Source organism: Apodemus sylvaticus, chromosome 13, assembly GCF_947179515.1.
Source record: "Apodemus sylvaticus chromosome 13, mApoSyl1.1, whole genome shotgun sequence".
Lineage (NCBI taxonomy): Eukaryota > Metazoa > Chordata > Mammalia > Rodentia > Muridae > Apodemus > Apodemus sylvaticus.
Window position 1 is genome coordinate 80,880,183 of NC_067484.1, and position 23,750 is coordinate 80,903,932.

The 23,750-nt window shown below is 44.7% G+C and overlaps 1 protein-coding gene across 2 annotated transcripts in view; it reads right to left on the minus strand.

The window, feature by feature from the left end:
- Fhod3 (formin homology 2 domain containing 3) overlaps window positions 1–23,750 on the minus strand; it is a 438,336-nt gene that overhangs the window by 113,344 nt on the left and 301,242 nt on the right. For both annotated transcript variants that reach the window (XM_052155219.1, XM_052155218.1), the window contains exon 10: window positions 23,097–23,338. In XM_052155219.1, coding sequence (XP_052011179.1) covers window positions 23,097–23,338 — 242 coding nt within the window. The remainder of the gene's footprint in view (window positions 1–23,096; window positions 23,339–23,750) is intronic.

The following is a 23,750-nucleotide window of genomic DNA, read 5'->3' on the forward strand; positions in this document are numbered from 1 at the left end:
TAAAAGAAAATTTTAAAATACAGCCATTGGAAAAAATAAAAATATATACAAATATCCCCTACTCACCACTCCAGCAGGTTACTACTAAGTGGAAAGACAGTGACATTACCTATGTGGCAGGCAAACAATAGCCGTGCTTCCAATCTGCCACCAGGATGCTTTCTTATTCCAATACCTGAGTGCTCATAATTATATAATATGCTCATCTTAAGGCTCCAGGAATTGGCTCAAACTATAATTCTGTAACATTAATGAGCAGCCTTAGGAAACAAAAACAAATCAGAGAAAACAAAGCAAGAAGCTTCAGGAAAAATAAGGAAAGTACAGATAGGATGCCCACTTTTTAGAAGAGAAAGATCAGATGTTAGGCTCCGCGGCCACTCAGTGGGAGGGGTTGGGGAAATGTGGGAGGAGAGGGCAGAATGCTGCCTTGCTGCAGGCAGAGGGTCCGACACTCCCCTCACGTTGCAGGCCAGAAAGGCCATGCTGAAGGATGGGGTGGACACACAGGTCTCAAGAGACTGTAGTTCTACAAAACCACATTAGTAGTGACATTAAAACCAAAGATCTGCTTAGCTCACACAGGTGATTCTTGCAGCTCACTGTTCCCGTGAAGTCAGTGCTCAGAGTTAATTTAGCTGTAGAGGCTCTGTATCTGAGTGAGTCCTTGCAACACAGCAAAAGAAAAGCCATGGGATACAGGCAATCAGTTGTGGCACCCTGGGTTAATAACACGCGGGCCTCACTGCAGGCCAGTCTACCTGTTTTCCGTCTGAGAGTCTCCTCCCTTGTCCTTGGTGAGGAGGGGTGAATCTTCAAAGTCATAGGAGAAGAGGTGGAAGGGGCTGTGGGGCACGTAGGGCAGCTTGTCTATGGTCGGAGACACCTTTGGTGCGGTGGAGGGCCGGGGAGCCAAACCAGGACTGGGAGGCAGCAAGTGAGCAGCAGGCCGGCTGGCCTCAGGCCCCGAGGTCCCACCAAGCACAGGGCTCCGGGCTGCTGTGCTGGCAGGAAGCCACCTTCCCTGTGAGGTGGGACTTGAGGTGGCATGGAGTGCAGAACTCTCTGGAGTAGCATCCTTCCCAGGGGAGGTCTGCCTGGAGGCCGAGCTGGCCTTGCTGTTGGCCCAGAAAGGCCGAGTGGAGAGAGGAAAGAGAAACAGATTGGAGAGAGAGAGGGAGCAAAGGTTAGGGGAGAGAGAGAGAGACTCCTTATCAACCCACACACTTTCAGCCCTGTGTTTCTCGAGACACAGCAAGAGTCCATGAACAGAAGCACCTGTGAGCTTGGTCACTGCTGGCCACCTGAGAGGTTATGTCTTCAGAGAGCAAAGAAGCATCCACCAGACAGAGGCTCTACTCTGTGAGGGGACTGACCGTGCCCCAGGGCTCTTCTGGACCCACTGTCTGCACCCTCCCTGGTTCCTCCTCAGGGAGCCCTGAGATTTCACAATTTAAACTTCACCTCTATGTTTTGGTCACAAAGGTCTGTCCTTCTGCTGAAAAGCATGTGCTGTAGTAGAGGCGTCCAGAGCCCTTTCAATACAGATACAGAGGTGAGAGAAGGGAGCCTGAGGGATGTACCACACCGAAGATAGTCGGCCACACACAGACGACAAACCCTGCCCATTTCTCTTATCCAGGGCCTAGCACTAAAGCTTCAACATCTGGACACCTGCCAGTTAGGCCCGTAGTTACAGTTATATGTTGCTATCCCCGGAACACTGCCATCCCAGGAAACGGTATGCACTCTTAGTAACTAGATTGTGGCATGGTGTAAGAGGTAGATGCACAAAATTGTTAAATATGGTGTTTGTCAATGAAATAATTTTTAAATTAAAGGTGGGACTGTTAAACTCATCCTTTTACCAGGTCGCCAACTGGCCCATCACTACCCACTGCTCTGGCACACCATGGGGCGGGGCTATTTCTTGATGCTCCCCCTTTCTCTCTCATTTCTAAATGTGGCTACGTCTCCATCCGCGGCTTCTCCCTGCCATCTCTCTATGCTGGCATGCTCCTTTGGCAGGCCTTCCCAAAGGCGGACAAGCAAAGAACCCACCATTTGTCCATTTACAGAGGATCCCATAGTATGAGCTAGTATTTAATGAAGACTTTTCTGGATATGGAGAACAAGACAGGTGCAATGTCTTGTTATGTATCCCCTGAACCCTGAAGTTGTGCAAGAAACATTCTACTGTGACAATCACCCAGTAAAAACATCCATCTGCGGTGACAATCAGTTAATGCAGAAAACTATTCAAGTACAAAACCAGTTTTGAAGAGTGGAAGATGAAATGACTTACGGGCATTCTCGCTTTATAAACAAATCATTTGGAAGAAATACCTACACAATTTAAGGCATCTGTAAGGTTCCCCTGCTACTACTGAACCAGGACAGAATAGGCCTTATTGAGGTGACCCTAGGACAGACAGCAAGCTCTCTGCAAGGCTGTAGACCTATCCTGGTCTACAGGTCAGGTATCCTGGGTGTAAATACAAATACAGGGTAAGTTTCTATGTTGTAAAGAACAAAAATAGTTCCCTTCTACTTTTATGAATTCGTATTTGAATAATTACCAAGACAGTTACCCATATATATTAGTTAATGTTGCACTAGCAAAATTAGGAGAGGGGGAGAGTGTAGATTCTTACTGTGACCTTTCTGGAAAGTGTTTAGCTCTCCTTAGTGGAAATGAGTGTGATCACTATGGATCTGGTGGAGCAAATGCCTCAGATTAAAGTGTGTTCTGCATTTTCAACAAAAGCGGTCATTCAGCAACTCGTGCGCAGGAACATGAGGGCTGCTCGTGAGCTGGTGAGGACAAGCGATCATGAACAAGTGACGGCAGCAAATGGTCCGTGAGGAAGGAGCCCCTGGCTTTCAGTATGAGCCTAGGTGGGTCCAACCTTCAGTACCTGTCCTTGCCCTGACACTCGGCATCGTCCTCTCTCTCCTCCTCTGAATTGGGCTCCGTGATTGGCTGTTCTTCTTCTTCCTCTTCCTCTTCCTCCTCCTCCTCATCCCTGAGACAGGACCAGGAAAAAAGAAACACACAGAAACAGGATGGAGAAACAAGATGGACATCACAACAGGACAACAAAGCACAAAGAAACCCAGAGGGATGACAGGAGAAGGAGTCTCTCAGTCTGTTAGCTGGGAGAGCTCAGATGGTTCTAAGAAAAGGAACCTTCAGTGTAGGGAGAAGATGCCACAACTCAGCTTTTTGTCACCATGATTGAAGGTCATTGCCCTGCACCCTCTACATATGATCCTCACAGAAGCTTCCTGCATTGGGAAGATCTTTTATGTGACTTATCCCAACTCACTGAATCAACTAATAAATGTTCTTGGTGATGGCCACCTTCTGCTGCAACCACAGAGTTGGTATGTCTTCTTCACTGAGGAGCTGGCCAGTCTGTATTGACTAATTGACTAACACCCATGGTGGCCCACAGGGCTAGAAGGATACTTCCTCCATTTCAGTGGGTGTTTCCAGGAACTAGACTTGTCCCCTACCTCAAGGATGTGTTCAGTGCCACCTCTGGGGTTTCTCCAGGTATTCCCGCACTCTGGGGATATTTTGAGTCTAGAGCTGTAACTTTTATCCTCCCACTCCCACCAAAAGGAATATCTATTCGTTGGTTATGGTGACACTTGCCTGTAATCCCAGCACTCAAGAAGCAAAGGCAAGTTCAAGGCTAACCTGGTCCAAATAATGAATTCCTTATTAGCTAGAGCTTGTATCAAGACCCTGTCTCAAATAAAGCAACCCCATCAAAACACAGAAGACAATCTTAACACCCATATCCAGCAGCTCTCACTGATGGAAGGTGCTGTGGCTTAAATATAAAATGGGCCCCACCAGACCCAGTTCTGAACTCTGGTTGCCCAGCTGATGTGCTATTGGGGGAGGCAAGGCTTACGTAGTAGGTAGATCACTGAGGGTGGACCTTGGAAGGTGACTGTAGAGTCCAGGCACCGGTTCTTGCTATACTTTCTTTCCTGATCTGCAGTGGTGGGAAAAGCTCCCTTTTCTTATTGAAATTATGATTATAAGTTTCTCCAATATTTATGTCACGAGAATCCCCTCTTTCCTCTCTGCATTGTTTTTTAATTTATTTTGTGAGGTTTGATTTTATGAATAAAATTCTTAATAAACTCCACCTTGTCTGTCAGCTAATGCTTTATATATATATATACATATATATATATATGTATATATATATATATACGTATATATATGTATATATATGTATTTGTATATATACGTATATATACATATATATATATTTCTTTTTCTTACATCCAGCCTTAATTCTGCCAAATAATTTTCATTCATTTGTTAAAATGATCATATGATTTTTTCCTCTTTTTCTGAAAAAAAGCAACAAACTGCAAAAACTAGTATTTTAAAACTATTAAGCCAACTTTGCAATCCATAAATCTCTTTCAGTCGTAATGTGTTTATGATATATCAGACATGGCAGGAAGAAAGACCAGAGAACTGACACAGTCACATTCATGGGGACATAGTCTAAGTGTCTATGTTGGGTGCCTTCATCACAAAGACAGAGACCAATGGACATCAGGGCAGCAGCCTTCCTTCAGGGCCAATGGCCTTGGCAAGCTCAGCCCACGGGCCCCACCACGCCACGCTTGCACAGCCTGAACTCACACACTACATCTCACCAGCGCTTCTTTTCTCCTTCCCTTGCTCCCACAGCACCAAGCTCACTGTCCTCAATCACTAGCGAGAGGTCATCATCTCTCAGCTTGATCAACGGTTTGCTAGAAATATGACTTGTGGTCTAGGCTGAATTCCATCTATCTTGCCCACCAATGGGCGTCTTTGTAACAAAGCACTGAGCCTCTTCTCCTAAGCAACCAGAATCCTGGTACACTCAAGGGTAGAGGCAGGGAGGTTCTGAAGCCAGGCTACCTACATTTACTCTCTACCCCGACCACTTCAGAGCAATGCAACTGTGGGCCTCACTTTCCTATATGCAGTAACAGTAGCTGCCTCCTAAGAGAGTTGTGTTGTCGATGAAAAAGCACTGAAACATTTTGAGCACAGTAAACAGGTTAGGACTATTATCCACCGTTGCCATCGTCATCACTGGCCGCCATCACCATCTTCATCATCATCTCCTCTTCCTTCTCCTACACCTCTCTTGCCCTCTTCTTCCTAGCCCGCTAAGGAAAACTCTAACCTCGCCTACTGATGAAGACGCGAAACTGCTAGATTCCCAATGGAAGGGGGCGCGGCACACCTCAAAGCACTCTTCCCTCCTACTAGCTGCGAACCCTCACCTGTGCTGGCTCTGCTCTTTGCTCCTTCTCTCCCTGACATTTGAAGATGATGACCCTGACATAAATGCCAAGCTGCATCCTTACCATCTCACAACCAATCATCACATGGTACATGAGTGATGTGCTCTTGCAATCACAGTGACAGGGCAGGACAAAAGGCAGGTGGCACACGGACATACCCGGAGGCTCACTTCTGTAGGACAATCTCTGGCCTTGTCCTGTGATGTCACATAGTGGTAAGGAATCATCTCTGCTATGGCCTTGGACTAGCTATGCTGATTTGATTTTATTTCATTAAGCCTATGACAAAATAACCAAACCAAATGACTTCCAAGCTAATAGTGTTAAAGGGCTGAAGAAGTGACTCAGACCACTTTGCTTTTTTTCAGGCTGGAATTTCTCATGGAAGCATGACTGTTCATGGTTGGTCCTATTTTACTGAGGAATGTTGGGTGTTTGGCCTCTAGCTCTCAAACACTCCTGAGATTTTTCTTGGGATTTTTTTTGTTTTCAAACAAGACCAGTGTCACTCTCTATTCCAGGATGATCTTGAATTCACAAGGCCTCCAGCCTCAGCTATCCAGGTACTGGGATCAAAAAGGGAAACCACCACACAACTTGAATTTGCTTAGCTTCAAAGAATGAGGAATTTCTCATAAGCACAAGTTTGCTATGAATTTATATGTATTTTCCTCTATGCAAAAAAATCCCAGATTTGTGCCCACCTCATCCCCATTCATATTGGAAAAGCCAGAGACCTACAGTCTGTTCAGGTCTACAGGGAATAATTTCCACCAAGGCCAATTTAACTTCCCCAGATTTGCATCTCAGGGTCATGGCATGTCTCTTAGATTCCAGAAGCACGAACAGAGAGCACAATGGATGTTGTCAAGCTGTTACAAAGGCACAGTGCAAACTCTTAGAACAAAGCCAAGAAAACCCATGCTAACTCATTTGTGAAGATATATACCAGGTATGCATAAACGGCATAAAGGACCCTCTTATTTTGCATGTCAACTAAAACAGAGATATATTAACTATACACCTAAAGGTACAAGGTATACCGATAAAAGTAAGCAAAATTCTGCCCCCTCACCTGCTCTAGCACTCATGAGTGGTGCTGCACTTCACCTGGGCAGCAGGTGAAGCTCGCCCAGTGGGGGCTGCAGGTGAGCCAGGCCCAGGGCATCAGAGCAGGAGAGTCAGTAGACCAGTTTTGATCCCTCTCAGGCCCAGATCCAGAGTTTTGACTTGGCCCACCCCAGCATCTACCCCATTCATGAAGTGCTAGAGTACATGAAAGGACCAGTCCTACAGATCCAAAACTATGGGATCTCCACAACACAGGGCAACAACAGGATGTACGAGAGAAGTCCCAATGAGATCCCCATATTGATAGAGTAGCAGACAAAGGACTCATTACAATGGACATTTACAAGCAAAGAAGTGTAGACAAAATGATATACCATGGGACACACTGTGACACACTGTAGCTTCTACAACAAGATATTTTTTCTCTTTTGAAGAGGAGGTTTCAAGGGCAGAAGGTGGGTACCAGGGGAGGGGTAGATAAGTGGGATTGGGGTGCATGATGTGAAATTCACAAAGAACTAATAAAAAGTTTTAATAAAACATGTGGGCAAAATTGTCACAGCTGATAAATTCAAATGACTCCATTCTGAGCTCTAAGTTGGGAGGCTGTGTTAATACCACAGTGAGAAAGCATTTCACTTCTACCATGCAAAACTGTCTGAGAGTGCTACATGCCGAAAAGGGTGTAGTCTGTCTCCATCTTTCATGTTTCAGACAGGAGGCTGTGAGGAGTTAAACACGTTAACACTGGAACTGGAACTATCCTATAAAAACATTTTGTTTACAGGATATCAAGAGTCTACACTGCTGTACCCTAGGGGAGACATTCTGGACCAAGATGACCCCTCCCAACCCAAAGGACGTGTCTCAATCTCTGGAGACATTAGTTGTCCCATCTGTGTGGGTGGCTAGATATTAACATCTAGTGGGCAGAAGTAAAAGATGCTACAGTGCCTGGGACAGTCCTCAACAAGGAAGGATTAGGTCCAAGATGTCCACAGTGCCAGACCCTTCTCTCGGGATCCTCAAATTCTTGAACATGACGAAGAACCCCATAATGTTCTCAGTAGCACTGTTTGTGACTGTTCAACTGGAAATAACCAAAATGTCCACTGAAAGGGAAAAGAAAATCATAAGTAGAGCTTTCCATGATAACGGAGTTCATCAGAAACATGCTGTGCTCTGAGGGAAAAAAGTTGGAAGAGCCTCACACAGCATGACATACTTTACCTATTGAAAAAAACAGGTAAATTAAAATAATACATTGCATAGTTACACACGTTCATCATAATTTGTCGTAATTGTGGAAAACAGACCAACCCACAAGACAATGGCAAATGCATAAGTATGCCTGTCACTCCAGACTGTAGGGCAAGGGGCACACAGATCAATGTCAGTTAGGAGTGTGTGCCAGCATCAGGTGAGTCCCATTGCAGCTGGCAGGCCAAGCGCATCCTAGCAGAGACAGGTACGCAGCCCACCACATTCGCAGATGGCAATGCCATGCCACAATGTCAAAAGAGTGGGCATTCCTCTGCTAGTTTTCAGGTAGGTCACAGTCTTACCAATGTTCTTTATGTTAAGAAACATATCTATAGCTATATATCTATATATCATATATCTATCTATACCTATATCTAGCTATACATCTATATCTATATATCTATATCTATATATGTATGTGTATATATGTATACACACACACACACACACACACATATATATATATAAATTAAAACAAATAACAAAATCTTATGAACCAGGGATGACAACTATTCTAGTTCCACACAGTTGGGACATCTTATATCATAATTACATGAAAAGCATTTCCAAGAAATACTTTGCTGAGCTTAAGACAAAGAAAGTGCTCGCTCAGGCTCAGCTCGCATGGCTTTGCATTAGCAAATGCTTAAACTATAGTTTCCACTTGGCCTCTCTGTGACTCACGCTTTCTGTTAATGTTAAGGTTGTTTCTAGGATACCCAGGGCCCAAGCCTGCAAATTTCCAATTAGTGTTCTTAATCAGTTATGACAAATATCTGACCAAGTGCAGTGGTGATGTCATTTGAAAATAGAGTTTTGCCATCTGCCAAATGAAATAAAAGTTCCCTCAAAAGAATCAGTACCAGCCAAATGACTGAAAGACATCTGACAGAGTCCAGCTGCTGCTCCAGCGTTTCCATGGTGACAACCCAAAGTTAGACGGAGAAAGTATTTATTGTCCCTGCAACACGCACCGCTCAGAAGGAACATGGAGCACAGCTCAGGCATCCCAAATGCACCCAAGAAACTGGCCAGTCCTCTGGCACCTCAAGGCAAGAACCTATTTTGCTCTTTTGAGTAGAGTCAAACACTAATGTTTTCAGCACATTCCTGTTGAAAAAAACAGGGGGTCTTGTAATCTGGAGAAATTCAACCTATAGACTATAAATATCAACAGGAAGAAGCAGAGTTAGTAGTGGGGCTGCAGGTTTGCTCAAGTGTAAAGAGATTATTCCAGAGACAGCAACAGGCCAGGAGCCTCTTCCTTTCTTTCACATATACCTTGGTTTTATGTTAATAAAGGACATTTCGATCAGCCATGGTTCCTAGTTCATTGTTTCGAATGTGCCTGAAAGTTCTAAGAAAATAAATTCTAAATAGTTCTAAGAAGGCAGATTGCAGTCTTCCATGCACCTCTAGAAGGCAGCCAACACGCTTCCAGGCTCCTGGCCTCAGAGGACATGCTGCAGATATGGCTTCAATCTATCTAAAACCTTCACCTGCCCAGGGCTTTTTCTCCTGTTACAACTCAAAGAATGTGTTACAGCCAAATGGGAACTTCTGTTTCTGACCCGTGCCACTGGAGGGGTGAACGGCCACGATGCTTCCTTCTACCACTGACATAAACACATGTCTCCTCTGAGCAAGCTTCTTTTAAGTCAAACACAGGTGGAGCATCCTTCACCCAAAAGCTTACCCCCCGAAACCCACAGAACCTTAAACTTTCTAAACACTGGCAATTCATTCTAAGTGAAAATTCCATACCGGACTCACATCATAGATTTGCATCAGAACACAGACACTAAAATCGTCTTTAAGCAAGGTGTGTGAGGTAGGCACCAAACTAAAGTGAGCTTCATGCTTAGGCTTGGGCCAGATGCCTCTGGCAGCTCACCATGTAGTCTCAAAGCATTCTGGGTAAAGATGGGTAGCCTCTTTAATGGCACTCTCCTATGTGTTCTACTGTCTCAGGTTTTCCACCAATGGGGAGTGTATTTAGGAGGCAAAAACTTACTGTGTCTCCTAGATACGAACAAGATATGGAACTGTGTGTTTAGAAGCCCAAGGAGCTCAAGGTGCTTTGTAGCTTCAGTGTGTGGTGAGATCTGTTTGTGACCCCGTTTGATTCTACACTAATTGCCCTTTCGAGTGCTTCTCAAATGCTGTGGATTTAACATTCCACAATCAACTTTTAATATGGTAATCATGTAGATTGGAGTGTAGAGATAAACCCCAAATCCTGCATTTCAGCTAGGCTTCTTCCCAGCAACCTCATTTCTGTTTTCTATTCTGTCTCCAGTCATGCCCACAAAATTGCCAGCGGTAACCACTGGGGTTGTGTAGCTCACAGTTGCTTTCTCCATTATTGTCCATCTGCTAGTAGAGATACCCATGAGGAATAATTGTCTATAAGGGGGGTAACAGGACAATTTAAGAAAAAGAAAGAAAGAGAGAGAAAAAGAGTCAGAACTATCTACAAAAATTATCACCTGTGAATTGAAGTTCCACAGGGGGGAGAGGGGTGGGGAAAGAAGTAGAGGGGGAGACATGAGTGGGGAGAAGGGACATAGAGATAGATACAGAAACAGAAGCTACATCTGTGTTAAAGATGCTACAGGACCAAATAAGTGAACTTCAAAATGATGTAGAGGTATAAAATGGGGCGAACCAGAGCCAAATGATCTTGACCTATTTTGTACTATTCACCCCTGTGGCTTACCTAACACCCTGTAACCATCAAAATCTTACAATGTATTCTTAGTAGATCACTAAAATGTTCCTGAGTCAAAGCTAATACTGTCACCAGATAGCATCTGAAGCAGAGTTTACCCTCTCCACCAATGCATTTGATAAATATTTTGATTTATGACTTTTTCTGTTGTGTAACTAATAAAATCTTCTGTGACCATGTTCATGGGAGAACACAGAATTAGAAGCTACAGTCATTCATATTTGGCTCTAGAATGAGCTAATCTTACTCTCATGTTGCTATGAGTCATGTTTTAGTATTGACATGCTCCAGGAACTTTTGATAATTAATCTTGACTTTCAGCTTCATTAGCAGAAATTGTTGAGCCCCATCTCTGGTTGTGAGTGTTGAAAGCATTTCCAGAGAGAATTAGCTGGATGAGGGAAGACCTACCCCAACTATGGGTGGCACCATCCTCTAGGCTAGGTGTTCAGATGGGGTAAATGTTGGAAAAGAGAAAGGCCACCAAGGCAAGAATTTTACCTTTGCTTCCTCATCATACACAGAAAATCCTCTTCTGTTCTGTCCTGTCATTCCTCCAGGCCATGAAGGATAGACACCTCTGAAACCATGAACCTAAATCTTTCCTCCCTTAAACGTTTTGGCTCAGATGTTTTGTCATGGATGAAAACCTAACACAGCCCATGCTGCATGTTGCTGAGACTCTGCATCTTTTCACACTCATAGTTCCCTCTGTGACTCACACAGGACTAGGCTCATTCTAGTACTAAAGCGGCTCCTTAGGAGATCAAGTGACAAGACTACCGACTCTTTTCCCAACACATGCCTCAAATCCCCATGACTCTCCATGACCAATGGTCATCTCAGACTAGTGAGTCACACTCTTGAGAGAATTTTGAAAACACAGATGCTCAAGTCCTTTCCTAATTGTGTCCTAAGGCTGTGACTGAGCATAGGATATTAAAGGGTTCCTAGATACTGCCCTAGGTCCAAACTACCACTGTTTTCCAAGTAGTTTTCCCTCAGTAATTTTCATCTGGGCTCCCATTTCTACTTTTCTCCAACTGCAATCAGGTAGATGGGCATTGTTTCAAATATGCATGGCTAGTATGGCTGAACTCACACACCAAATAAATACCAGACTTCATGTTATAAGTGCCAAGGGTTTGCATGGCCCAACCTGCTTACCATATGAGCTCATTCCATCTCCCACCACCTCTATCTTCCTCCACGCTCCACAATCTTGTCTCTCCAGCTACCTACAGGACACTCAGACACACCAAAGACTCTACTCCATTTCCCACTGAACAAGGTGTTCCCATGGCCTGAAGAGCTCTTATTCTTACTCATTAAGACTCATTCCTACTTATCCTTTCTTGGTGTAGTCTTCTCCCACCACTCTCTTTTCTAAAAGACTTTTTACATTAATGTTTGTACAGGATTTGACAGTCTTTTTGAGACAGTAAACTATTAGTTACAAAATGCCAGTCTTTTTTTTTTTAAATACTGTTGTGAATTTAGTGAATAAACTCCTGAACTAAAATAATTGAAGTTGGGTATGGTGGTACACACTTGTTGTTCCGGGAGGGTATTGGGAGGTAGAGGCAGAAAACTCAATAGTCAAGAATCAAGACTCAAAAGGCCAGTTTTGGCTACATGAGACCTAGTTTCAAGCAAACAAAACCCAATGAAGCATAACTGACAAATGCTCTGTACCAGATGCCTGACACGTGTGCTGGTGTTTCCAGTGTCTTGCATTTCTCACAACTGGTGGCTACTCCCATCATGCAACACTTCTGTCTTTTACATAGGTAGCCGTTTCCTTATAACGGTGGTTCTTTGCTGTTACAAACGACACTGCAATGGCTGCCCCTGTACAGTTCTTCAAGTTCTCCCCAAGAGCCCTACCTTGTTTTTGCTTTTCTCTTTTCCACACAGCTGACTGTGGCCCTCCCAAAGCCACCCATGTACACTGCTGTCATATTCATTTGCACATTGTCTTATGAAACTGTGATCTTTGTAACGGCCATAGTTTCAAATACTAGAATATGTAAGCATGAGAGAATATGAGTGGAGTAGTAAATGCATGTGATTTGGGACTGTTGATAAAAGGTGTTAATGTTCCTAGCACACCAAACTAGGTCAGTCACTAGAAGCAAACCTCAGAACATGCGTTGGTACAAAATGTGTTACCACAAGGCTGCTCTGGAAAAGCAGGCAGTTTGAGTTCCCTCGTGGAGATGCCTTGCTGTGACAAAAGGCGCCTTGTTGACAAAAGTTCTTAGGGCTGTGGACAAGTCCAGACACATAGACAACACTAGGTCAGAGGCAATTGATATTTTTCTTCTTCTGATGTTACCATTTAAACTATTCTACCCTCAAATGAGAAGGCAAATTTGCAAAGCTGGTCATAAATTTAAGAATTGTAGGGTCAGAAAACGGCTATCTTGAGTCTTGCAAGCATTTGCTTCCCATTCAGGAGGCCTGCCCATGGCATACAGCCATGACACACTGTCCACTCTCCCTCTTCACCCTGTCCTGTCCATGGGTCTGTAAGGGAGAAATGCCAGCATGCAGCAGGCCTGGACTGGCCACTTCCTCCAGAGGATTCATCTCTAGTCACCTTTTAATCTCATGTTTATAAAACCAAAACCACATGGCAGGAGCAAAGATCTCAGGAATGAAATTATGTCTCTGGGGCAATGTAGATTCTGTGACCAAGTCTTCCCAATGTTCCTAGAATTGCCTCTGGCCCATCTCTGAGTCACAGTGTCTTTGGGAAGCCTTTTTAGGATAATCAAAGGCATTCACCATCCAAAAGGCACCCAGGACCCCTAAGCTTTAAAGGGCACGGTCCACAAGGTCCAGGGGCGGGCAGCCCTGCACTGTGCTTGGTTCTGCTCTGTTATGTCTCTGAAGTCACTGATTCTTTTTATTTAGCCAACATGCTGGCTACTTTCATGTAAGATGGTTTGCATAGCTCACCTCTTTCCTGATCGACCTCTGGAACAGGTCTCCTGTTAGTGTCTCCATTCACAGAAGACTGAAGACACTGAGAGGTTAGGACAATCTCAGGGTCCCCTGGCATTAAACTGGGATTAAATCCAGGGAGCCTAACTTTAGCACCACGGGCCTAACAGTCATGAAATTCTATCTCTGTTTAGAATAACTAGCTGGAGAAATGCCTCAAATAACTGGATGAAGCCATCTTCCTTCCTTCCTTCCTTCCTTCCTTCCTTCCTTCCTTCCTTCCTTCCTCCCTTTCTTCCTTCTCCCCACTGAATGCTAGCAGCTCTTCTGCCTGTATTCACATGCATGCACAGCCTACCATCTCACCTTTCCTGCCTGTCACTCGCCATCTCCATCTCATTAACATCCTGCTAACACCAGGAAGCAATGAGATGCAATGGGTATCCATGACATCATGGAGTAGACCTATGTATATGGATATGACCCATGACAATTCAATTCTGAGAAGTCTCTCATAATAATGACCACATTTCAAATTAAAAACCAAACCAAACCGCATGCTGACAAAAGGACAGCTGACAAATGTGACTACGTGAATCTGACAAACCTCTGTAGAGGAAAGAACAGCATCATGTTCAGAAGGAGGCACCCTGCTGAATGTACAAACATTCCTTACCAGCTTAGTACCCAGAATATCTGTCTCAGCATGAGTACAGTGTTTCTGTCATTGCCTGTCTTTCTGATCACACAGAGTGACAATGTGGCCTAAGGCCGGGTCTGCTCTCTTCAGTCCTCCATGGGCCTTTGCCCAACACTTTGTCAGCATTACCTGTATTGCCTTTATCAGTGACAATTATCTTTTGCTCTCACATTTGGCCTCTAACTTTAGAGTTATCTGTCATCAGTCCAGAATTGCCACCAGGCTCCCTCCATTTATCCCTTTTTCTCTCCTCCTTCTCTCCCCGGCCCCTCTCTTTATGGTGCCTTGAAATGTAGTCCCAACTGGCTGGTTCTAAACTCTTGGAGAGACCTTTGCCTCTGCTTCAAGTACCGGGTAAATAAGTATGTGCCACCACGCCTAGCCTAACTGTAGAACGGAGGGAGCGAAACTGATATTGCTCCACCCACAAATGGATCTAATCAATCAACAATTCTTGAAGAAGCCATGCTCTCCTCTCAAAGGCGTGTTGGGAACCACATGTCCTCATGTCTAGACCATCATGGACCACCTCAGAAATCCAAGCTCAACAGCAAAGGTCGGTAAGCATGTGAATCCTGGGTGGGAAGGCGTGTGTTGTAGGAAACACAGGGTCTGTATGGGTCAAAGGGGAGCAAACACGGGCCTTCCCTTTAGCCAGCATGTGAATGGTCTGGTATCCTTGTGAAATCTCACACCATCAGAGTCCACCAGCTTGAGAAGCACTCACACTTGAGGACGAGCACGTTAGAAGTCCCCTGACTGGGAGTGGGTGGCAGTCTCACTGGTATCATTTCATATGACGATGCAGTCTCCTCCTTTGTCTGTTTCTCTGCCTCTTGGTTCACTTTTCCTGCTTTTCAGCCTGGGCTTCGCCTCTCAGCTGTACATATTTGGTTCCTCCAGGTGCCAGTCCAATCCATGGGGCTTACTATCCTAGGTCTTTCAAACACACCATACCCAGAGGTTACTGAGTTAGCCAGCCCAGGGTCCTGCAGTACTGGGTGCTTGGGAACCAGCTCAAAATCAACAGTGATTGAGTCACTGTCCTGTAAACCACACTCTTCTGCATCTCAACACATCTCCCACTTTATATCCTCTGAGTGTTTTCACTTCCAGGTCTCATTCAAAGACCCACCCCAATGCACACATGTGTGCACATGCATGTGCATGTGCGCACACACACACATACACGCACACATGCACGCCCTGGCTTTTCCATATGAAATTAATTTCTGGCTCTGTGTCATTTTCAGAATCAGTGTCTACCAATTTCCTCAGAATCTAGCAAGATTCCCAAATATACCGTGGCATTGGCAAAAATCAAACTCCCAAGAAATTGGCGTCTAGTCATGGTTTTTCCATAAGTCAGAAACCTTATAATCTGACTTCTTCCTCCCAACCCAAGTGGCTCCCTCTTCACTGCTACCCCAAGCTCCTTCTTCCTTGACCCAGTCTTTGTTTCCTCCAGCTCGCCTTTTGCTAGAGAGTGCTCCGGAAGGGCCTTGGACATCTCCACACCCTGGCTGCCATCCAGTAACACTTACTTCAGGAGATCATGAGTCTTGTCAGTACATCCCATTCATGGCAGATCACTTACCATCAGATAAACCTTCCCAAGTAGCTACTTGCTGCTCATGGTACCAGTGGTTGTTAATCTGGTTGTTGTGAAATCCTCTAGCAAGTTTATTCTGGATAATAAAATATTCTCTCCAGTTCATGTCCATATTTATTTAACAATTACCTTCTATAAAAGAACACTATCTGGGGAAGCTTCAGGGTGTGAAGTGGCTAACATCACTCCCACCCCGCTAAGTGCACAGTTTTTGCTGTTTATCTTAACTGTCCTGGTTCATGGCTGGGCTCAAGCCTGAGGATCAAACCTCTGCTCTTGACCACCGTATCTGTTCCTTACTGCACCTGGCCAAGTCTAGCTATAGGAGCCAGCACTTAATAGGTCACCTGAGGCAAAGATTTTGTGTTGTTATGTCATGCCCACTTGCTTCATAGTATACTTTTCCCTTGTAAACAGATTGCTTATTGCCAACTCCTCCCAAGAGTTGGGTTAACTTCATTACTGTACTGCAGACCCCACAGGTAACCAACCACTGGATGAAACCTGTAACCCTGGCAACAGGGCCTTGTGGACAAGTCCTGTCCTAAAACTTAAGCAACCAAGTATGTCTCCTTCTTGTCAAAATACAGGCAGATGAGATCACTGGTCCACTGGGTTCTGTAATTAGGCTCTCCATTTGCCCACTGCTTCCTGTGGCTGGTGGCGTAATGCCAATGCACTTCCCCCACTTCATAGGAGCCTAGAAGTATCTCCAGTCTCTCCCCTGTACTCCCAGCCCACAGGCTCACCTCAAGGCCTGGCTCCCCTCATCCCACCACACACTGGGCCACTAATTGGTGCACTGACTGTTAGATGCTAAAACATTGTATCCTGCTCTTCCTCCACCTAGAATCACCAAGTGTCTGTTCACGGCACCTTCTTCTCTCCATCTCTGCTGGAATGGCTGCTTAGTCTCTGTTCACTGGGAAGCTTTGTTCCAGAATTACCATTTTTAGAAGTCCTTTTCAGAGTCCATATCACTGCCCATTCATGAGAAAAGCAAACCAAATGATAACCAATAGCCAATCATAGCCAATCAGCTCTTTAAGACTACTAAGCTCAAGTAGTCATTTGCTCTGAATGACATTTTCTTCCTCAAGGAATCTAATTAACCCCACCCCGAAATGAAAACAGTACCTCTCTTAAACACATTCTAATCCATCAGAGACTCTTTCCAATCAGTCATGTTTGGCTGGATACAAGCTCTAAGCCATGACTGGTCACTGGTCAGCAGTGCAATCTTGGCAAGTTCCCAGTCTATTAAATAAAAAGGACACTACAACTTTGTCCATAAAAATTACAACACATAAAAACTTGCCTAGCATCGCAGACAGCACACAGTAAGTGTGGCGGAGGTGGAGATCAACCCTGTGAAGGAAAGAATGAGATGGAAAGCAAGGTAACACAGGCTCCGGAGACTCCTTGAAGAGTCCTGATCTGCTGTACAAGGCATTAGATCAAAGATGACTCCCAGAACACTAGTGAGACAACAAAAGGAACCAAAAAAAGGAGGCCAGGGTGAAGGCCGTTTCCCCTGTCTTCACCGTAGTCCTAACTGGTGATAATTCTCCCCTCCTCCTTCTGAGTAACCACATCAGGCAGAACTTTCATTGGGGCAGAGTCACAGTATGGTAAGATATGATTGGCCGACTAGAGGCTTGGGATTGGCTCAAATACTGTACATAAGCTTATGTGCTGTACAATAAACTCAGATGCTGGTGCTGCTCTCCAGGATCTGACTCTCAGGACTCATCAAATGACTCCATTGCCTCTCATTCCCCATCCTCAGTCCTGTTTTTATAAGTGAGTGCTTCATGAGTGGTACCCTCTACTGTTATTCACCTTCCCATGGAGGAAACCTTGATCTTCCCAAGGTGGCATTTAGAATATCTTTGGAGTTGAGCTGGACAGGCATGAGAGAAACGTTCAGAGCCTAGCTTTACTATCACAGCTTTAAAGCAACTTATACATGGCCATTACTTTATAGTAGGGACCAGATAACATCGCAGTAATACTGACATTTGCAATACTCAGAAAACTTTATTGAGCATATAACCATCCACCAGGCAACTGGCAACTAGTGGTTGCTAGGAGACCTCTTTCTTCAGTGGTGTAGCTGCCTGTAAGTTGCCCACACTCCTGTAAGTAACACCAGTTAAATTCACTGGTACTTGGAGTTGCATTAGGGTGGAATCATTTGTTTCTGTCATCACTGCCTTATCTGGGGCAGAGGGATCAGTAAAAGCTCACATGATAGCCTATGTTTTTATCCGAATGACTTTTCAATGTGTTAAAATTGATATTTCTATTCCAAATACAACAAGCACATCTTTATCATTCTTCTTCTTGTCACTTACATGGAAAACCCAGCAACACTTGTATTTAGCCTTTAACTTCCATGTCAACTGTTGACAACATCAGCAACCAAAGGAGAACTGTGAATCCCAGCCATCTGCACATCTCTGGTTATATAAGCCTGTGCTCCTATCCCAGCACAGGGTCATGGGGCCTGGCCTCAGACTAGCACACTTCTGTTATGTAAGTATACGACTGCCTTGCCAATTTGTTTCGTGAAGGTATCACATTCCAAGATGTCAATTTTTTTTTGGAATGTGACAGATTCGAAGCTGATTAAAACTGGCTGTGTTTGGTTGCTGATCGAGTGTTTTAGTCAAGCCTGTCCCTAACTGAATTCCGTGTTACTTGCTGAGAATCTGAAGGGTGAATATTTGCTAAAACAAACACTAGAAAATGGATTCTGCCATAACTTACATAAGCCAGAGTAACCAGGGTTAAAACATTCCACAACTCCATTCTTATTAAAAAAAAAAAAATGCCGTCTCTGTGATAACTGTAAAGTGCCAATGAAACCTTTATACCAGGAATATCATGTACAGACCTGAATTTTTAACAGATTCATGATATTTTCTGAATCAAGTTAATTTTGCTCCAAGGATTGGTATGTGAACATTTGAGGCAGGTACACAAAGTCCTATATTGTTCTTTAAAAAATAAAAAATTAAAACTACCTTGACTCCCTTGTCCAACAGCCATTTACAATCCTGGAAGCATCCCAAGAAGGAAGTGCAAACTCCAGCCAATCATGCGAATCTACTAAGGCATGGTTCCTGGTTCGCTAATCCTTCAGTGAGGGGTGCCCTGTGTATAACAGGACAGCATTTCTGGATTCTTCCAACCATGCGTCCACAGGATCCCAGCACACCAGTAGTGATAACCAAAAACATAGCCAGGTGTCCCTTGAATGGTAAAGTCATTCCTGGTTGAGAACTACTTCTTTAGAGATAGCTAGAACTGAGCTTATCTTGCTGTGACCTCCCTAACTCCATCTCCCCTGCATGTGTCCTTAGTCCCTTTCCTCCCACCAAGCTCTATACACCCTACCCCAGCTTACCATCCACCCGTCTCCAACTTCACTGTATCATAGGAATTTGTGATCAACAAGATCTTCTTAATCTCTTCATGGCATTTTCCTCCCAGGGTCTCATATACCATAAGCTGTCCTCAGATTTGCTATGTAGCTCAGGGTGACCTTGAACTCTCAATCTTCCTGTGTGCATTACCTGAGTGCCAGAGCTACCTGCACGTGCCATCATATCTGGCTTATGTGGTGACAGGGATATAGCCCAGGGCCTGTGCATGCTATGCAAGCAGCCCACCAACTGAAGCATCCATAGCTTCCTTTACCATAACTATAAGATTCCCCAGCCTCCATATGCAGTAAGGTGGTTTCCCTGTCCTTCCTTACATTTTCCTCATTGGCAATATCAGCCCATTTCTCCCCAGGTTCTCTAAAATTAGCTGGCTCCTGAGAACAATAGTTGGTAATACAACCAGTCAACTCAATTTGGCCTAAAACCTATTTTGGAGAGCCTGGACATTAGTATATATTTTGCATTTATAAAGCTTGAAGGTAGAGGGGAGAAGCACAGGAGATTAGTATTTCCGGACACTAAGATTTGCATGGCAGCCAGCTGTCACTGCCCTTTGGTACATATGACATAGGTCTAGATCTTCCATTCCCCAGCCAGCTGATATTGTGCACAACTTGCCAGGTACTCTTCCGTGTTCTGAAAATGCACACATGACGGATAGCTAGAAGGAGCCAGGCAAGCATCAGTTGGTTGACTTAGTGAGTTTCAAAATCACCTCTGGAGAGTGGAATGTTGGGTGCAACTCAACAGGATGGGAATGGGAGTTGCACACAAGGTCCTGTGCAGCGTTTCCTACCAGAAACACCAGAAGACAGAACAGAAGGAGGCCTATTGTGTGTTGAGAGCAAGCACCTGGTTGGACAGGGGCATATTTGGGTAAGTAAATTAAGGCCAGAGACTGTGATAACAAGCAGGAAATATGTGGGTAGAATAGGGGCTCGTGAAAGAAAGAGCCCGAGTCTGGACGTGCACTCCACTGGGTTCCTGCTTTAGGCCAGACAAACATCAGGAATGTCTTAGTCCTTCAGATGACTATACATTGGATGAGATACACTGCTGGGGTTTGGGAGTTTTGTTAATTTCTGCTAATTAGATGACCCCAAATAATTTTCTCAATAGTAAATGAAAATGCCATGATCTTCCTACTTATAATCAAATCTGCAAAAATAAAATACAGAAATGAAAGTTGTTATGGTATACACATTACATAAAAAAAGTCTCAAGTAACAGATGATCAGTGTCTACTTTATTTGTCCAATGGCCAGTGTAGAAGCCATAGCATGATACAGTGAGTTCAGGGTCACACTACCATTGCTAAAATGATAGTAATAATATGGCAGGCTTATGTCTGTAAGGAAGCTTGATGTGGTGTCCTTTTCAATTCTTCTTGAATATTTATATTTACCTCAGTAAAGACATGCCCGTATGAAAACCAGTTCTTTTCCTAAGAGTCTGAAGGGTGAGTCTTGCCCAATGCAAATGTTTAAGAATGGGTAGATGGGAAGTAGCTCTGAACACTGATAGCCAAGAATTGAGTTTAACTCATAGTTCAGCCCGTCCCCTACTCTTGCATCCACTGCAAAGCTCACCAAGTACCTGCTGTCTGGTACTTGTCCCACCCTGTTCAAGAGGGTCTATATGTGAACTAAACTCAACTGATGTGAGCAGAGACTTCTACACACATTTCCAACACCACATATCTCCTCCTGACCTTCTTACCCAATGTGCTGGTATCAATTGTGTCACAGAAGGACAAAACCCAGCCTCTGAGCCCTTCGATGTGGCATTGACAGGAACGTTACTGTGGACAAGAATCCATATGTCCAGGGAATATGTCCAGGGAGTCCGCAGGCTTGCTTTCCGGGACTCTAGGGTGGCTTGACAAATAGGGCTGCTTGATTCTAAAGTCCTATTTTGAGTGCACAGATGTTGAGCAGGTATCTGCTTGGCACAGGGAGAACATGTCCCATTTTCTTTCTCGCCATCCTTTCCTGAATTGCACCCTTGCTTTGATGAGAATTGCACCACTGCCTACCACCCCAGATTCCTTCCAACAGGCTCTATGGACTAAGTTCTTTCAAAGTTACCAGACTGTCCAATGTCTTTTCTTCTCAGGTTCATACTTTTAATTTACACTCATTTTCTATTTTGCAATACTAAGGATCAAACTCAGGGCCTCACACGTGCCTGGCAAGTACTCTACCCTGAGTGACACCCCAGCACTCTTTGAAGTCCTCTAATCTCTGCAAACTGGAAAGTACTTTGCCCGAAATGCTACTAAATTTATATTAAGGCATTAACATCAGCACAAGGAAATATGCATACCTCTTGGTAAGAGCAACACAAGCACTGTTGAGAGCAGTGTCTCTGCGTCCTCTCTCTACCGCAGATTCAGTTCCTGCCGAGCCTAGAACCTGGAGACTGAGCTGCTCCCAGGACAATTCCCTGCACTGTTGTCATCTATGCCAACTTACCAGAAGATTCGGTCACCCAAACACACAACATAAGAACCTTTGAAAAGCAGAAGAGGAAAAACGAGGCCAGAAACAATCACGACAGGAATCAGAATGAAGAACCAGTGAGGCTGACAAGGCTTGCCCTCACCTGCTTCCAGCATCTCCACTGGTTTAAATGGTTTTAAGCTACTGTGTTCATTTTTCTCAACCTCCTGAGTCCATTTCCCAAAGTGCCAGCTAGGGTCAGTGTGTTGTGTGTTTGGGTGACCGCGAGTGCATGAGGTGCATTGTGGTTCAGCTCTGGATGAGTTTCTTCATGGTTCTGGGTCACATAATGCAACACTCATGGTGAGTCTTCCCAACTTTCGCTAGAGCAGAGCTGGTCATACAAACTCAGAAGCTAGACCTCTGGGGCCATGACATAGAAAGGGGCCATGCTTGATGCACATGCCTCTCAAACCAGGACCTCCTCCTGTGTTCTGGTTAACAGGCAAAGAGATGGGTGTCCTGCTGCATGCCCATGCAACTCCATGAGCACCAACCATACTGCTCGAGCTACAACTCTGTGATGGAGATGATGGGTTAGTCTCTCTGCAGTGGGAGTTGGGAGGGAGGAACCCTCTCATTCTTGATGACTTTTTAAAGGCTGCCCAGTGTATTCTGAATTATTTTTTCCTTCACCATGTAGACAGGTAGGCTAAATGCAACTCACACACATAGTTCCAGGATGAGAGAGAATGGCAGAGCCCTTGATACTGATATGAGCGTGCCTAGTATCTGACCTCAGCAGCAAATGAACCAGCTACCTCTGTGGCCCGTTATACCAGCGACTGGAGGGCATTCACTTGGAGAAGCTGTCTCGGGGTCTGAGAAGCTGGGATATCCTTCTGCTGTTTCCCCCAGAATCAATCCAGGCTCCCACAGGTACTGTGAAGCTTCCTTTTTTGAACCCATAATAAATTCTCATAGGTCTATGGGTCCCTCCCTCTCTCTCTTTCTACCTACCTCATTCTCTTTCCTTTGGCTTAGATATGAGATTCATGAAGACAAAGCTCACATATCTGATGTGTTCATGTATATGTATCTTTATACCTTTGAATGGTTCTGACCTATAATGGACATTCAATAAACATGCTTACTGATTAAGTAAATGCTGAAATGACAATGTGCCAACTATAAAGAGATGCCTTTAAATGTGCATGTTGATCCTACATGTCGAAAGCCCAACTGTGTGTGACTACCTCACCTCGAGAGCCTCCAGCCTTGCATATCTGTGTGGCATACACACAGATTTCTAGGCCATGGCTTCAGACTTGGATTTTGCTGTTTTGTAAAATACCAGATGAGTTCCGGAAGTTCAAGTCTCTGTTTGCCATCTGGAGCAGCTTAAATGGAAGCTCGCTGAGGGGCGTAAGGTAGAAGGGAGGCAGGAAGCAAGGTCAGGAGGCCCTACCATCTAGTGGGGAGGGAAAGCGTGGTCAGTGCACGTGACCTTTCTCCCTCTTGCCACCACCAGGGCTAGGCTTACTTTTCACAGAGGTCTCGAACTTGGCTGGGTTTGAAGGCAGGAACGGACTGGGAGCAGGGGCTGGTGGGCGCTGACAGTGGGCTCTTGATGCTCTGGATTGAGTGTCTACGGCTCCTTCTGCGGTCAAGGCCCTGTTGCTCACCCTCAGTACCACCAGAGCACATGCTGGCCCTCCTCCGCTCCCGGTGCCCACTGGGGGGTGGTTCAGCTGTCTCATCGCCATCTTCATGCCTGAGTGCCACCTGGAAAAGCAGAGTGTATAAGGCAGGTCGAACTTGATAGCTTTTCTCAGGCCTTGATTGTGACTGTATGTCACCTCTAAGTGGGTTTAAAACTGCTTTTGTTTGTTTGTTTCCCTACACTGCAGGCCTCTGCTCCACCTCAAAACGACCCTCACGTGGGTCCAGAAGTCAAGCTCAATCTGCGATCACACAATGTCTGTCACGATGGAGTCTATGGACCAAATACGTGAAATTTTTGGCTTCTGCGGTCAAGGCCCTGTTGCTCACCCTCAGTACCACCAGAACACATGCTGGCCCTCATGTTCATGAACAGAAATATAAATGTTTTCATCAGATTTTTATCACTGTGACTATGTCTCTAAGAAAGTTAACTTAAAACGGAAAGATTTGTTTGGGCTCATGGTATTAAATG